This window comes from Anabrus simplex, chromosome 1 (genome assembly GCF_040414725.1).
Source record: "Anabrus simplex isolate iqAnaSimp1 chromosome 1, ASM4041472v1, whole genome shotgun sequence".
Taxonomy (NCBI): domain Eukaryota; kingdom Metazoa; phylum Arthropoda; class Insecta; order Orthoptera; family Tettigoniidae; genus Anabrus; species Anabrus simplex.
Window position 1 is genome coordinate 771,834,278 of NC_090265.1, and position 18,802 is coordinate 771,853,079.

General features: G+C 39.1%; 1 protein-coding gene across 4 annotated transcripts in view; it reads right to left on the reverse strand.

Moving 5' to 3' along the window:
• hlk (hulk) overlaps positions 1 to 18,802 on the reverse strand; it is a 369,077-nt gene that overhangs the window by 38,791 nt on the left and 311,484 nt on the right. For all 4 annotated transcript variants that reach the window (XM_067136216.2, XM_068225214.1, XM_067136215.2 and 1 more), the window contains one exon: positions 1,274 to 1,358. In XM_067136216.2, the coding sequence (XP_066992317.1) occupies positions 1,274 to 1,358 (85 nt within the window). The remainder of the gene's footprint in view (positions 1 to 1,273; positions 1,359 to 18,802) is intronic.

Sequence of the window (18,802 nt, forward strand, 5' to 3'; positions counted from 1 at the left end):
TAATTTGTTATTCTAAAAGTTCACAGTTTATTAAAATAAAGTATTGTAACACACATTAAATAAGGAAAAGGGAAGGGCCTAAATATAATTTTGCAATTCTGAATATTTTGTTATATTGGCATTCATTATAACAACATTTTACTCAGTGGCGGCGCGTTCTATATGTTCAGTGGTTCAGTGAACCCCCTAGAAATAGATAAGTCTAGGTAAAATGGTTTATCAGAGCCTATACCTTAAATTTGCTCTGTATATCAGCGCGGGTAGCAGTGTTTTTGACATCAACACTTGGTTGCTCTCAGGAACCAGTGAATAGGTTCAATTTCAGGACTTAAGGCGCGGAGCCGTGAGATGTAAGGAGGGTGCGCAAGGCAAGGGGTTATGGGAAGCAGGGACAACATAGCCCAGGAATCGCTGGCAACTGGACCAGCGATAGATACGAGTTACGTCGAGCAGTTCCGAAATTAGCCGAAGCATTGTCAGAGCGCACGGTTAAAATTTGCCGTATGTGGTAGGTTTTGAAGGGATTTTAATTTGGCGATTTTGCCATTCTGGTGTAATTAACCGGATTGTATAGCATCAGTAGGCGTATGTAGCCTAAGTTTATGTAATTAAATGAAACTTTTCATTAGTAATACGTGTTTTATGAAAAGTAAACAGCAATCTACGTCAGCACATAAATAACAGTAGTCTGCCTAACACGTTCTTGAAGAAGTTATTTCTACGCAAGCAACGTCTTCAAAATGAGGGGAAATTGGATTAGCTTAAATTAATTGCACCTCATATTCTCTGTCTTTTATTCTTCATTGTTTTGGTAACTTCTTCGAGCTGTAGCTATGTCTCTGCAAAGCAAAGTCGCATTTTTAATCAAGCAATGCCACTATTTTACAGCTATGTAAACATCAAGTAACAATAATAATCTGAACACGTTATTTTCCACAGCAGTGAACCCCCAGACGTTTTATCCACGCGCCGCCACTGATTTTACTGTATATGAGTCAGAGGAATATTTGAATGATCAGTTTAACAATAATTTCCCCCAAATCTCCCAAGAGTGACATGGTCAACTTACTTATGCTGTTAGCAATTGAGCAAATAACTTCTAGGATAAGATACTCAGAATCATGGGAAGTTTACTGCTGTGTTTAGGTCAAATACACCACTTAACAATATTATTCACTGAGAAGTGCTTCTGCTCTCTCTAGTCCTATTGTCAAATAAACTGCAACTTATCCTGGAAGTCAATTGTCCTGTGTTATAATATCTGTAATATAACCTTCAAACACATTTGGTATTTCGTCTTCAAAATATACCAAGGATGGAAACTCAGACACTCCATAATGATCAGCAACCTTCATGTCCTGAAAAACAGCAAAAAGGATAGAATTAATGTTATTAATTATGTCTAGAGGAACATAAAATACAGGCCTATCAGGGAAAAAAAGAAGTCAGTTCTTTGCTATAGACATCTTCATCAGCCTAGGTGTCAAGTTACTCTCAATGGAGGTTATTTTAGAAGCAATATACAGTACATGATATTTTTAAGTTAGACTCAGATTTATACACAGTATACACTGAGTGGCCAAAAGGCACAGGAGGGGGCGTCCAATTAGAAAATGTGCCATGTATGACCCTGAGTGTTGTGGCTAGCTGTGGCATAGCTGAGCAGTCTATCACAGACACCAGCATTGTGAAGATGGCAACACATCACGAGTGAACCGACTTTGAACCTGGGATGATCATCGGAACATGACACATGGGTCATAGCATTGCACAGATTACACGTAAATTCAGGTTTCCGAGATCAACAGTGTCGAGGGTGTATCTTTAATATCGCAGAGAGAAAGTTACCACCTGTGTAAATCGCCGCACAGGAAGACTGTTAATAAACTTAACCATAATAGGTATTATGTTTGATCCTGTATTGACTTGTCTGAATCTATTACAGAACTATTTAAAGTAGTTTTACTTAAGTCTGCCTTGTCAATACACCTTATAATGATAGAAAACTATTTATTTTACCATATATATTTTGGGGAAATCATCCATTCCCTTCATCAGTGATGTCAGTTCAAAGAATAAATATACCCAGTGTAGCCTATATAAAAAATCATTTAGCTCAGAAATGAGTCAAATGGACTTTAACTGACATCACTGATGAAGTGAATGGATGATTTTTTCTGAAAGATGTATGGTATAATAAATAGTTTTCTATCATTATAAGCTGTACTGACAAGGCGGACTCAAGTAAAACTGTTTTAAATAGTTCTGTAATAGGCACAGGAAGACTGCGAGTGTTTAACAAATGGAAATCACGCCACCTCCGCAGAACCATACTGGGTGCTCGATGGGCTACTATGAATCAGAACACCGCCCAGTTGAATTATGGGAGTCAGGAACCCATTTCTACTGGAACAGTAAGGAGGCAACTGCACCGCATAGGCTTCACTGGCCGACGATCAACTCGTGTCCCTTTGCTGACACCTCGACACAGAGCTCAATGACATGCATGGGTCCGCAAACATCGACAATGGACCATGGAACGGTGGCAGCATGTGGTATGGTTCGATGAATTCTGGATCCAGTTGTATTGAGCTGATGGGCACGTGAGAGTGTGGCGTATGCCCTATGAAGCTATGGATCCTGCGTATCAACGCGGTTGTGTCCAGGTGGGAGGTGGCTCAGTTCTGGTCTGGGCGGCGTTCCCATGGTCACACTTAGGCCCCAGTGTCCAGCTGCAGGGAGCATGGACATTCTTTCAGATCATCTGCATCCTTTTCTGGCCTTAGAGTACCCTGATGGAGATGCCATGTTTCAACAGGATAATGCGCCATGTCACTGCTCTGTGGTGGCATGCAGGTGGTTAGAGGAGTACTCCAGTGAAGTTACAACCATGAGTTGGCTTCCCAGATCCCCCGATCTTAATCCAATTGAGGATTTATGGGATGATGTCGATGATGGTGTACGCTCGATGAACCCTGCACCAATCATACAAGACCAATTGTGGGTGGGAGTGCAAGATACATGGGTCCAGATCCCTCCAGAACGATTCTGAAACCTTGTAGAGTCAATGTCTCATCATATTGCTGCTGTTTTAAGGGCTTGCGGAGGACAAACTCATTATTAACATCACATTCAGTGTCTTTCCATGATTTTCAGCCACTCAGTGTATATACACCAATCATTTAGTTCAGAAATAACTCAAGTGGAATGTTTCCTTCTCTGCTAAACAGAGCCCCAAATTTTGCAGTTAGTTCAGAAATAAAATACAGTGGCTCCAAGAAGCATTTGTCTGTGAACCTACCTTAGTACTAAAACTAGGTAACTTAACAATAGCATTACTGTGGAAAACAGACTTTAAAATTTCCTTGAAACCTAATGCTCTCCTGCAGAACTGAAACAATTTCAGAAGAAATGCATTGAATTGTTGTAGAATATGCTACATTTTGTGGTATTATCAGAATGCACAAATTATTTTTTGAAATTAAAATATATTATCTATTTGTTGCATTGGTCTGAAATTTTTGAGAATTTTTAAATAAATACACAGTATCAAACATATTTTATGTTCCACAAAATTAAGAACTTACTTGACACTTGTAGAAAAATGCAATCTTTCATACTTGATTCCCTTAAGGGCATTTCATTAAATTTTACAAAATTGTTATCATAAGAAATTCATAAAAAGGTCACTTTATTTACTCACTTGGTCTCTATAACCTCAATGCTTTGGCCCTTCCTTAGGTGGAGGTTTTCACAAAACGGCTGATACTCTGGAGCTACAGCTGGAGGAGCTGACTTGAGCAGAGATATAAGCTAGGCAGATGTGAAGAAAGGTTTGATATTTGACCTTTATGGCCTGCTGATGTTTCTTGTTTTGTTTTGTTACCGTCTAGACATTATACCACTGAGAAAAATATATCTGCTCTCTTAAACTTCTCCTATGCTGCATTTACCAGATCCCATACATTCAGAACTATGTTGGTATCTATTACTGTTTGTACTGTTTGCCTTACATAATTGGTACCAACAAGATAAACTACCACCTTCACTTTACCCTCCTCATTCCCTTCTACCTTCCTCAATATCTGCCTTAACCTAATTCCTGGATAACACTCTACCCTGACTGCCATTCCACCACATGCCTAACAACAGAGTCCCCCATAACCTGTGCTCAATCCCACCCACATCATTTAATGCCATTCCCTCATAATCACCCCCTACCTTTCTGGTTGGCTGCAGAACCTATTTCCTCCTCCCTTTTCTCCCTCTCATGAACATCTTCCCCCTACCTTTTCTTATCCTCTACTTTGTATTTCCCTTTCCGACCTTTTCCTTTCCTTCTACCTATCCCCTCTTCTTCTTCTTCTTTTATGACCACATAGGATCACTTTAGTCAGTCCGTCGTTCAGGTCTCTTTGAAGGGATTGTTCGGGCTTTGCGGTTCTCCCAGTACTTCTTCAGACGCTCCGATCTTCGTGCCCTTTCCTCAGTTGAAAATGTGCGTGTTGTTGGTTTGTTTTGTGTAAGGGTAAAGCGGAGGTTTGTATTCTTGAGTTTTGTATTCAATTTTATCTTATTTTTGGTGTCTTCTGTTGTAAGGCCTATTTCCTTCAGATCCTCTCTTACTTCTCTGATCCATTTACATCCTGTTGTGGTATTTTTTGAGACGAGATTGTGTTGTACTAGTTGTTTCAGAAGTCTCGAGTCCTGCATCCTCATGATATGTCCAAAGAATCCCAGTCTCCTCTTACGCATAGTATCTGTAATGGGTTCTAGCTCTTTGTACACGACTTTGTTAGGTATTAACCGCCACTGTCCATCTTTCTGATATTTTTTGTTGATACAGGTTCTTCCAATCCTCCTTTCAATTTTCTGAAGTCTGTCAGTCTTTGATTGTTTATTCTACAACACTAATAATCATAATTTTATTTGCTTTATGTCCCACTAACTACTTTTACCATTTTTGGAGACACCGATGTGCTGGAGGTTAGTCCTGCAGGAGTTCTTTTATGTGCCAGTAAATCTACCAACATAAGGCTGACATATTTGAGCACTTTCAAATACCACCAGACTGAGCCAGGATCGAACCTGTGAAGTTGGGGTCAGAAGGCCAGCACCTTAACTGTCTGAGCCACTCAGCCTGGCTTCATCTACAACACTTCCCTGTTCCTAATCTTCCCTCTTCTGTTCTATCTGCAGTGACTTAAACCAATTTCTCAAAAATACCTGTCCCAAATTCTGCCCCTGAAATGAAATGTCGTATGGCTTTTAGTGCCGGAATATCCCAGGAAGGGTTCGGCTCGCCAGGTGCAGGTCTTTCTATTTGACGCCCGTAAGTGACCTGTGCGTCGTGATGAGGATGAAATGATGATGAAGACAACACATACACCCAGCCCCCGTGCCATTGGAATTAACCAATTAAGGTTAAAAATCACTGACCCGGCCGGGAGTCGAACCCGGGACCCTCTGAACCGAAGGCCAGTACGCTGACCGTTCAGCCAACGAGTCGGACATTCTGCCCCTAAATAAACCTCTTAGCCCTCAATTTCCATCCCATTAAAATATTAGCCCACTTGTCTTCTACAACCTTCCTCTTGTATACTTACCATATCCTGTACATTATTTGAGAGAGATCTACCTTCCTTCCTGTCCTCCACAAGAATCCTAATTATCTTCCTCAAACTCTGCAACTCTTCCCTCATACTTCTTAATGCCAGTTCATACCCATTAACCCATATATCTGTCTCCCTAAGCCATTCTTTTATCTTCTTCACGAAAGTATCTACTCTGTCTAGGCTACTGGCTTGCCTATGGTATACATGTCACTGCACTGAGTTGTGTCATGTGATCCTTGTGTAGTAACCTAGACAGTATTTCTTTACAATTATATTTTTTTATTCACAGAATAAGTTAATTTATTTTTGTGGATTTTTCCTTGAAGAAGATTAAAGAATGGCTCAGGAAATGTAGATGCAGAGACTGTGAGTGTCACAGTTGTATGTGGAACAATGACCCTAGGCATATGGTGGTCATGATGGTTAACCTCTCAAGCCAGTACCTAAATGGTGTGACTACTAGACTACAGGCAATTGCCTAGCTGAGCAGCATTTTGCACGTCATCAGAAAAGAACGTATATTCCTAAAACTACACAAATGAGTGATTTGAATTTGTCACAGTGACTCCCCATAGTGATTGATGGCCTCAGGTTGCACTTTCCACTTCACTGCTTGACAGTCAACATTAAGGCTGATGATACTTCGCCTAACAAATATAACATTAATCTTGAGCTTTGATATCTCACACATGAATTTTAAATTTCTTCCTAGACATGGTAGAAAAGAACAAGGAATTCAGAATCCCTTACAAGAAGTTTAAATTATTTCCTGCGGATGGCATTCAGAATCCAGAATCCTCAATAGATGGTACAAAACATAAGTTCACAACTACTTCGGCAAAGCACAATTCTCAGAAATCGTCATAGTTCATTGCTTCAGGTCTTGTGGCCCATGTGCTCACAGATTTAAATCACCTCAACACGAGTAAGCCACCCAGTCCGAATTACTGTGCACCTCTCTCAAATAAATGCCATAAATGGAACTGCAACCAGAATTTTCATGAACAGTTTTCAGTGAAGCATTCAAAATAATTTTACTCAACAACAATGATATTAGAACCAGAGTCCTACAGAGAGGCCCAGCCAATAAGCTGCTTCAGCAGTAGACTGCAATGGGCTTTGAAAGGCTGGAACAAATGAAGCCCGTGACGTCATCGCACGGGCTGGTCTGGGCCGGTGCTCTGTCATTTGTATGCGGTGAGCCAAGGGCAGCGCTGTGGTAGTTCTATGGGCTGACTGCTTCAATGTGTATGGTGTACTGCATTGTCAGTGGAGTTCATTGCATTACGGTCGAGTGGAGCCGTTCAAATTTGCTGTGGTTTTCAGTTTGACTTCTCCGTCTATCCTGTTAACGGAAACGAATGTGGACTGTAGTTCCAAAAGAAAAGAAACCGTGGCAAAAATTGTTAATTAAAAAAGAAGCAACAAACGAACTAAAATCTGCACTATACTTCTGAACCGGATCCTAAACTTAAAAGTCGTATTGGGTTGGTATTCAAGCCTGCATTTGGATGGTGATGGGAAAGACGTTAATTTTGTGTGCTGTACAATCTGCGGTGAACTTTATGTACACACTAGCAGTTACCCACGGCTTCTCGTGTGGATTTCGTAATTTGATAAAAGTAATCGTTCCTCAGTACTGTACTAAGACATTATCTGAAAATCCCTGAAGTATAAAACCTCACTGAAAAACTGAGTTTCATTTACCCCAGATACTCTTTGTAAACCAAGTGTGTTGTATTGCCTTTTGGGGCTGAGATGACCATGTGACATAGAACTGTACACGTGAGAACGTCTTCTCTCAAGTAAAAAAAAAAAATTCTTTATTTTTAAAGGAGATTACAAATACGTATTTCCACATCTGTAACATCTTCAGGTTTTGCGATATAAGTATCCGCATAAAAATAATTCAACCCCTTTATCACCCCTTCCTCCACCCCCACCTACGTGGATTTTCCGAAAACAAAAAAGAGAGACAAGTCTCTTTATTTTTAAAAGAGATTATAAATACCACTTCACGTCTGTAACATGTTAAGTTTTTGAGATATATTGTAGATATGCTCAGCGATTATGTGTACAAATTTTGGTTGGCAGCTATGCCCAAACGTACACGCATAATCGTGCTGCTGTAGAACTCTGGAGCTGGCGTTGCCATGGTTACGGCAGTTCATTTCCTTATCCGATTCTGAGAGCAGGGGGAGTGTGGTGCGAATATCTCCGTAACGGTTGGTTTTAGGGCCTTAAAACATGGTTTTTGGGCCCATAGGGCTTACCGATATTTTTTCTTTGGGTCAAGGGGCTTAAAACGAGCTTAGTCTCATCCTTGCACGACAAATTCGATATTTCGCCTATATTAGCCTATTATTTTTACATTTCCCCATCGCCCCCACCTTGAATTGTTTTGAAAATAAAATACAGCCCATGTCCCTCACGGATAATGTATATTTACATTAGTAAAAGGATTTTCAGAATCGGTCCGGTAGTTTCTGAGATTACGCTCCAGATGTACACAAACTAACAAAATTCGCACTCTCTCTTTATTATATTAGTGTAGATTAAAGGAGTCGGACTGATTTTGTCATTTTATGATTAGATAAAAAACTTACGATGAACGAGGTGTGCATGAATGACGAGCATTCTAATGTTTCCATGTCATCACTCTCCATGTCCGGCTCCATGGCTAAATGGTTAGCGTGCTGGCCTTTGGTCACAGGGATCCTGGGTTCGATTCCCGGCAGGGTCGGAAATTTTAACTTAATTGGTTAATTTCGCTGGCATGGGGGCTGGGTGTATGTGTCGTCTCCATCATCATTTCATCCTCATCACGACACGCAGGTCGCCTACGGGAGTCAAATCGAAAGGCCTGCATCTGGCGAGCCGAACATGTCCTCGGACACTCCCGGTTCTAACAGCCATACATCATTTCATAAGACTCCACAACTATGCCACAACCCGCCAAAGTAATGAAAGTTTCTTCGTGGACTGACGTTCATGATGCTCCTATTCCAATAGATGAGCTGGAAAGATATTTAAAGCAAAATTGTGGAATGGAAGAAGATAGATATAGTGTCCTATTGGAGAACAAATGGACAAAACTATCCAAAATTTCACCAGATCACTAAGAAAGTAATATGTATGAAGGCATCAAGTTCAGCTTCAGAGAGAAATTTCAGTTCAGCGGGCTTCAATCTCAACGCATGGCGGTCTCTTCTACAACCAGACAATGCTGATGCTCTTCTTTTTATTCACAGTAATTCCATTCCACCACATTAACAATGGCCAATAAACTACGCATACTAAGTAAAAGTTATGTTCAGGTTTGTTTTTGTTGTTGGCATATTGCACATCATTTCTGTTTATATTTTATTTTGAGGTAAACGCGAATGAAGTCCTATGAATATGCTTCGTGTTATTTAGATTCATTTTCAGTTAACTTGATGTCAATTGCAAATGAATATTAGTTTATATTAAAGTTTCTGTTTGTTGTCAATTATTATTATTATTATTATTATTATTATTAACATTACTATTACAGTGCAGAAGAAATCTCTACTCTTTAATTTCAAAATGCGATTAGCCTACTTTAAAATGTGTTATTAGCGTACGGGAATTCGTAGAGGAATGATCCGAATAGTAGTGTGACGTGAACATTTCGTTGTGCACGGCGCACATGTTATTGTGGAGAAATACTCAAGGTTATTCTACTGAGCCCGCCCAGTGCGGTGGACTGTGGTGGGCTCTATGAGCCCAGTGCTGTGGGCCAGTACGCTGCCACGTAAGAAGAGAACGGCACTGCACGGGCTGGGCTGCCGGAGCCCGTGGGTTTGAAGTGTTGTGCGGTGGGCCTGGCTGCAGGACTCTGATTAGAACAACAATTTTGTGTGGTAAATCTTGAAACATTTGGGATGATTTTGTGTGGTAAATATTAAAACATTCGGATATATCTAGAGGCATTTCACACTACACATTATCTCTCAAAAAATTGGGGTATCAATACATTTATCTTTGCTCCTATATAATTGGATGCAAGACTTACAAAACTGTGATATCAGAATGGAGAGAGCAAGGTGGACCTTAATTTCATCCTTATTAGTGTCATACCACTTGCCACCATCTTTTTCCATTGTTCCATAGCGTAAATATTTGTTTTCCGTTCAATGTAGGAAAGGACAGGTCCATAAACTCCAAGAACACAGACAACTCCGATATAGAATTATCTAAATATTTGTCTCTCAGTTCTTCTGATATTCTTGGAGAGCCTGTAAAGTGATAAATGATTGGTTGGTTATCACTATTGCTAACCCACATCCAGTCACTATGTTTTGCTTTCACAAGCGGGGCCTTACACACGATTTGACAGTCACTTGTATCAGATGAACTGTAATTTTCACTTAAGATCTCTTATTCAGTATTATCTTAATCTCCATCACTGTCCTCCAAATCATTGTCTAATACACTTTCAATTAACTCAGCAACAGCATTGCTGTCACTTGTCTATACTACGCCCGGCGCCATGGCTTGGTGAATGACCGACACCTGATGAAATGTTTGTGCTTTCAGAGGCTACAATTAAGCAATAAATAATGGTAAAAGCTATTAAACAGAGAGCTGTAAACAAGCCACATTCCTGTTCAATTCACAGAAGTTCACAAAAGGGAAGCCCTTGCAGGGGTGATCAAAATATAAGCTAGTACATAGACTTGCTGCGGCGCATGAATGTCTCATCATTTGAGCTGAAGGCCTGGCCAATGCTGCAGGCTTGAACGTTACGTCAAATGAATAAAATGGGTTAAATATGGCTTGTAGAACACACTGATTGAAGAAACCTCCATTACATCTCAATAGATGATGAATATGAACAGCATTGCACCTTGGGTACCTCTGTAAGGTGTGCCACAGTAAGGAAAGCGAGATGGTTGCATACCCATGTACAGAAGTTAAATGCAGTGAGAATGAATTAAAAGATTTTTAGTAAGTGCATTTATGAAATTATCCAACATATTTGGTGAAAAATGTTAGCAGTGGTAATGAAAACTAATATTTACACATTCCAGGAAGTGACTATAATATAATGCTGCACATTATATGCAGACCAATCACTGGACATCAATCCAATTGACCACTTGCCGGATGTCCTGAAAAAAACATAAGAAAAAGATCCATTTCCAACAAGAAGACTGGAAAAGGTTATTAACAGAAGAGGTGGTCCATGAAGGACTGAACTCCAAAACTGGTGTTGGAATAGCAAGAAGGTGGCACAGACGAATACTTCTTGGATGCCCGATTAACAACTGTTATGTTGTTTTGTCAATAAACACAGAAAAATGTGCAGTTTTTTGTTTCCATTGTAACAATTATGATTTACAGATTTGCACAATAATGCCTGAACCAATATTTTCTTCTCAATAAATAATTTTACCTTGTGTAGCTATAGTGAATTTGGAAAACAAAATATGTGCAAGCAATGTCCAGATATATGTGGGGAGAATAGAGAGGTTTAGGGATGAAACTGAACTATGACAAGGAAGTGTGCTGTCACAACTGTTATTCATACTGGTTATCGATGAAGGAGACAAAGCTAAAATATGGGGACAGGGAGCTATTTGCAGATGGTATTGTGGTGAGGTTAATGAAAGTAACACATTTATTCTAGCCTATAGTGCAACAACAACGACATGCAAATCTAAGGTAGGGGTAGCATTTTGGACTGAACAAGGGAAATTATATCAACTTTTCAACAACCTATTATGATTATTATTACTCAGCTCATAAAATATGTTCACAAATATTAAAGAAAGGACAGAAACAACTAGGAGTCCTACTTTCCTCCCATTATTTCAATGAATTACCAAACAAAAAATGTTGGTACTAGTAAAATTGAATGTGTTTGTATCCTTCCTTATTTTGATATTAAAGAATGCATTGGTGATGGAGAAGTATGGTCTGTATATAGATGCTATCATGTATTTTAAGAACTACAATGTGTCCAGAAATTAAAATACAGAAACTGTCATTTTTGTATTTGAATTAACTTCAGATGAAGTATCCACAAATACTAGAAGAAAATGGCACAGATGTAAGGGAACCCATAGATGTTTGTATATTCCAGCTAAGATTCTGCAGAGGAGGATGAATGTGGTTCACAAGGCAATCTTCTAGGGTGACAATCAGCAGATTTGTTCACAACCAAGAAGGTGATGTTTGTGATCTATAATTTAAGTGTATGATGAAATTAGATATGCCATAGAGAGGGGGAGTATGATAAAATAGACGGATAATTGCAGGAATACTCTAAAGAAAGGAAGCATGTAAGTATTTATAGGGCCGTTTGATATCAGAGGGGATCCATGAATGTACAAAGGAATGAAAGAAATGTTTCAACGATATTTAAATTTAATTAATAACAATCATGAGTGTTTTTTATAACATGGAACAATATTCTTTTCTTTTAACAGAAAATAAGGACATTAAGAACAGTTTGAACTGTTAATATACATACGACTGAAAAATTACCTCACCAGGAGATATGGTTTGTTCTGCCATACTTCATGATCAGTTAATACAAATTATGAAATACGTTCACTTTGTGGGTAACAAAAATATAAATGCACATAATAATCTGCAGAAATTTGTTCAGCTGCACGGAAAAGGGAGTCTATTTTTCATCCAAATTTATTTGGAAAGTACAATCAATGTATGGAAGGGACAGGCCATATGGATGTGAACATTGCCCTTTGTAGAACTGGCATTAGAGTCAAGAAATGATGGTACAGTAGAATTCCATTAGTCTGGCATCCAACAGTCCAGAATGCCCCACGGTCCGGCACCATTTCAGGATTTTTTTTTGTTTTTTTTTTTTTTTTGTTTTTTTTTTTACGTTTGTGACAGTTAACGCGCACGGCATGGTTCAAAACCACCTGGAAGTGTCCACTATGGCATCTGCTATTGTTAGACACAATCGGCATTGTTGGCTGTCACCACACACAGGTTCAGTTCATTGTTTTGATTGCGAGCACTTTTCACTACAGTATTTTTTCTTGCGATCTAGGATTCATATTACAGTAGTGCAGTAGTGTAGTGAACATACATATCAAAGTGCCCTGTGGAAGTTTTCTTGGTTTTTAAGCAGTGACAATGTTCTCGAAACCGAAACCTTCTTCAAGTTCCAAATCAGGAGAGAAACGTGAGCATATAACTCTGACCATCAACCAGAAACTGGAAATCATCAAATGCCTGGAGAAAGACGAAAATAGAAATATTTTGTTGAATGAATTTAACCATTTATGACTTAAAAAGAACAAAAAGATGTACTAATGAAATTTGCTTCTCAATCGGTAACAACTGAAAAATTGGCTTCCAGACAAACTTTAAAAAAACCAAAACTGGAACAATTAGATAGCTTATTGTATAAATGATTCAGTGCAGTATGCTCCAAAGGAAAGCCAGTAACGGGGCCAATGGTTGTTGAAAAGGCAAAGAAATTTGGACAAGACTTAGGTGTTGCAGAAAGTGAATGCAATTCTTCTGATGGTTGGCTCAGAAACTTTAAGTTTCGGCATGGAATTCGAAGACTTGATGTAACCGGAGGGACACTTTCAGCAAACCAAGATTCAGCAGAAAAATACAGCGACAAGTTTGAAGAAATAATTGCAGTTAATAATCTAACAGCTGATCAGATTTACAATACTGATGAAACAGGCCTACTTTGGTGGTGCTTACCAACATCTACTCTTGTTGCAGAAGGTGAAAAGGCGGCTATAGGGTTTAAAAAAATGAAGACAGATTGACAGTTTTGCTATGTGCTAATGCATCTGGAAGCCTCTGAATAACTCCTTTTGTAATTGGTAAATGTAAAAAACGTCGGGCATTTCAAAATGTTATGAAGTTGCCTGTTCATTATGACACTCAACCAAATGTGTGGATGACTGCCACCCTATTCAAAGACTAGTTCTTTCCTCGTTTTGTGCCACAAGTCAAAGAAAGCTTCAAAAACCTTGGTTTATCAGAAGACAGCAAAGCCATCCTTCTTTTGGACAACTGTAAAGCACATCCACCAGTAGCTGAGTTAGTTTCTGGATATATATTTGCTGCACTTCTGCCACCTAATGTTACATCACTGATTCAGCCAATGGATCAAGGGGTAATCCAGAACTTTAAAAGTTTTTATAGAAGTTTTTTCGTTCGCAGCCTGTTAAATGCTGAGGGTGATGCAACTGAATTTCAAAAAGAGTTTACTGTACAAGATGCCGTATAGGGCTCAAGTAAAAAAAAGTTACTTTACAACGGTGCTGGAGAAAACTTTGGCGAACTGCGGATCCAACATTTGATTCGATACCACAGACAGTTGAGGAGGAACAACATCTCAAATCAGTGTCTGAAGTTTTGGATGTTTTAAGAAGTGTAACCAAAAACAATCCTTTGGATAACGTATCAGAAGAGGAACTCGCAGAGTGGATTCAAATGGATAACAATGAACCTACCGAGCAGGAACTAACCGATGAGGATATTATCCAAAGTGTATTAAACCCTCAACCTATATACACAATCTTGAAAAGAGTGACTCAGATGAGGAAACCGAAGAAAAGGAGAGAATCAGCTGGGCAGAAGCCAGAGTGTCCCTACATAAATTCATCACTTTTGCTGAGTGTAATACTAATTATAATGCCACTGAACTTATTGATTGACATATCATCAGAAATAACTTTTATGCCAAGCGACAACGATCTCAAAAGATATTCACGATTCTTTTAAGTACAGTACAGTGCATGTATGAATGAATGAAAATTTGGTGCTGCCCTAATTTTGAGTTAAATTTATTAAACTAATGATTCTGCTGATCAACATTTTACTGCAAAATGCTGTGTTACAGCTGTTTTCTCTATACGTCTTAACCTATATCGTAGTAAGAGGTACCGCCCGATAGTCTGGCATTTTTGATAATCTGGCACCGGGCCGGTCCCGAACGTGCCGGACTGTTGAACTTCTACTGTAGTCCATTTTCACTTGACTTACTGATATGGTGCACAACACTTGGGGACTTCTTCAAAAGTCAGAAAGATTCTCCTCAATTGGAGTTCCATAGAGATGAAGTGACTTCATACCTCATGTGGTACATGAATCCTCCCCGAACGAGAGGACGCTCGCCAACTTCATGAGGCAGTGCAGTCAATGCCAGTTACATTTACTAGGACTGGAGAATTCACTCTCAGAAAACTTGAATCTATGTAACTTTATTTCCTTACAGGAGTTCTGATGGCATAAGACTGGATGAGCTTCATCACCTGATTACTCCAATAAGCCAGTGTTGATGGTGTCACAAGTAAATCTATAAAGTGCAAGGCTTGTGTACGAACTATTCACCAAACCATTACCATAATCATATCACTTATCTTTGTCATTACCTCATGTCAAAATGTTATAAATATATATTTCTTAGAATTATGATTTTGTGTTATTATTCAAACTTGTACCATGCCCAAAAGGAGTGAAATGTATTAATAATGCCATTTTACTGTATTGCCACATAAGACATGGAGTAACATATGGTACTAGGCAACTTATACAACTGATTTTTAAGAAAATGACTTTGTTTTCGTTCAATATGTCTTCAGATAGGCCTATCAATGATGTCCAAAACAAAACTGTCCTTCCCAGGATGACACTGTATGCAGAGTTCAAAAATGTGGGGTTAAAAATTAGCAGAAATAACTAAATCATGAGCAGAAACAGGTTCCAAGAAGGACATTTCAGGAATAATTAATGAACAAGGGGAGTGTGTATGTGAGGATCTTCAAAAGGCAGAAGTATTCAGTCAGCAGTATGTAAAAATTGTTGGTTACAAGGATAATGTCAAGATAGAGGAGGAGACTAAGGCCAAAGAAGTAATAAAATTTACATATGATAACAATGACATTTACAATAAATATTGAATTTTCACGATCGCATTGTAATCGAAACAGACTTTCAACGTATTCGGTCGTAACACGAAGTACTTATTTGATTATTGTTTGGTTGGAGGAGCTATACCACATGAATGGAGAGTTGCCATAGTAGCCCCTGTGTATAAACGAAAGGGTGATAGACATAAAGCTGAAAATTACAGGCCAGTAAGTTTGACATGCATTGTATGTAAGCTTTGGGAAGGCATTCTTTCTGATTATATTAGACATGTTTGTGAAATTAAAAACTGGTTCGATAGAAGGCAATTCGGTTTTAGGAAAGGTTATTCCACTGAAGCTCAACTTGTAGGATTCCAGCAAGATATAGCAGATATCTTGGATTCTGGAGGTCAAATGGACTGTATCGCGATTGACCTGTCTAAAGCATTTGATACGGTGGATCATGGGAGACTACTGGCAAAAATGAGTGCAATTGGAATAGACAAAAGAGTGACTGAATGGGTTGCTATATTTCTAGAAAATACATCTCAGATAATAAGAGTAGGTGAAGCTTTATCTGACCCTGTAATAATTAAGAGGGGAATTCCTCAAGGCAGTATTATCGGACCTTTATGTTTTCTTATATATATGAATGATATGAGTAAAGGAGTGGAATCGGAGGTAAGACTTTTTGCAGATGATGTTATTCTCCATAGAGTGACAAATAAGTTACAAGATTGTGAGCAACTGCAACGTGACCTCGAAAATGTTGTGAGATGGACAGCAGGCAATGGTATGTTGATAAACGGGGTTAAAAGTCAGGTTGTGAGTTTCACAAATAGGAAAAGTCCTCTCAGTTTTAATTACTGCGTTGATGGGGTGAAAGTTCCTTTTGGGGATCATTGTAAGTATCTAGGTGTTAATATAAGGAAAGATCTTCATTGGGGTAATCACATAAATATGATTGTAAATAAAGAGTACAGATCTCTGCACATGGTTATGAGGGTGTTTAGGGGTTGTAGTAAGGATGTAAAGGAGAGGGCATATAAGTCTCTGGTAAGACCCCAACTAGAGTATGGTTCCAGTATATGGGACCCTCACCAGGATTACCTGATTCAAGAACTGGAAAAAATCTAAAGAAAAGCAGATCGATTTGTTCTGGGTGATTTCCGAAAAAAAGAGTAGTGTTACAAAAATGTTGCAGAGTTTGGGTTGGGAAGAATTGAGAGAAAGAAGAAGAGCTGCTCTACTAAGTGGTATGTTCCGAGCTGTCAGCAGAGAGATGGCGTGGAATGACATTAGTAGACGAATAAGTTTGAATGGCGTTTATAAAAGTAGGAAAGATCACAATATGAAGATAAAGTTGGAATTCAAGAGGACAAAGTGGGGCAAATATTCATTTATAGGAAGGGGCGTTAGGGATTGGAATAACTTACCAAGGGAGACATTCAATAAATTTCCAATTTCTTTGAAATCATTTAGGAAAAGGCCAGGAAAGCAACAGATAGAGAATCTGCCACCTGGGTGACTGCCCTAAATGCAGATCAGTATTGATTGATTGATTGATTGAGCAGAAAAACTGGAACAGCCCTCCTTAAAATCAGTTGTGATGCCACAGACATCAGACATTAAACATGAACATAAACTGCCTCACAATACTACTGCTCTAGATATCACCTTCGCTGGGATGGATCTCCTCTCCAATTCTTGGATATCACTCTCTATTAAAATGTGTGGTGCTAATGCTCTTGAAACAGCCTTCCTATACAGGAAACAAAGTTCTACCAGTCATGTCTCCATAAAAGAAGGAGAGATAAAAGAAAAATGAGGAAATTTGCCAGCAGATTGGTTTGGAAAGGACCTTTCTAGTACCATTAGAATTAATATAGTCATTGTCTGCTCATACTCATATCCAAGTATCCTTAACTATCCTGTGATTTGTCCAATACAGTATTTGAATTCGTGGGTGCAGATGCCTTTGATGACTAAGGAGCCAAATCCTAGCATGAAACATATGAGCATATTGGTTGCACCTTATAGAGGGTGGAGGTTGTGGTTGAGCCTGGCATTGTTTGAGCCTCTGACATTTATCTGCTCCCTGTCTATGATGTTCATGCTCAGTAGTTGTGTGACAGTGAGTGCAAACTTCTGCAATGATATACCAAGTACTGTACTTGGATCAATGTCAGTGCTCCTGAAGGTCTTCTTAATCTGATTTTTATAGCACCTCAGAGAGGCACCATGGGGTCTCTGCCTGTACTGATTTCACTGCTCAGAATTTTCTGAGGAATTCTGTCATCTTTCATGCAGTGGACATGCCCAATCCATCTGAGTTGGTATCTAATGATGGTGGCTCTGTACTGTTCAACTTTTTGCCCTCATCAGAACTGCTTTTTCCTTTTTACACTCTGATTTATGTTGCACCAACACAGATATGATGACGATGGGCTAGGAGTGGGAAGGAAACAACCATGGCCTTAATTAAGGTACAGCCTGGTGAGAAAATTGGAAACCATGGAAAATCAACTTCAGGACTACCGACAGTGGGGTTCGAACCCACAATTTCCCAAATGGTGATGATGATGATGATGATGCTTGTTGTTTAAATGGGCCTAACATCTAGTTCATCAGACCCTAATGGTATGAAATTAGACAAAATGTAATGACAATTAAAAATTCCAAATTCTTCCACTGATCAGAATTCAAAATGTGAGAACGAAGAATGAATGGATGGATATGAATTTAAAACAATCAGTGGATCCGACCCAGAATGCCCCACATTCCCAGTAACTAAAGTTAAACAATAGTATTATTGACCAAGGGACTGCTTCTAAAGCACAATACTGAATCGATGATGCTTGTAGCCTAAAGGGGTCCAAAATCCAAGTCATCGGCCCCTCATAATGGTACTTATCACCAGGAAAGTAGAACCATGATATTTGACATGTTGCGGTACTAATCAATGTAGACTTGTGGTATTCCACACATTATGGTACTATTCACAGGTAATGTAATACGCACATGTAACACAGACCTATGGTGTTTCTCACATTGCGGCACCATTTTCAGGCAACGCGAACCTATGGCATTCATCATATGAGTGTACTATCCACAGGGACTCATACTATTTCGTGATGTTCCTCACATAGTGGGTACTAATCATAGGCAAATCAGAACTATGGTGTCGCTCATATAGTGGTACTAATCACAGATACTGTAAAAGCCGAAAGCACACAATGTCGCTAGTAACCATAAACCTATTGTGTACCTAACATAGTGGTACTACGCGCAAGTGAAGGCAACCCATGG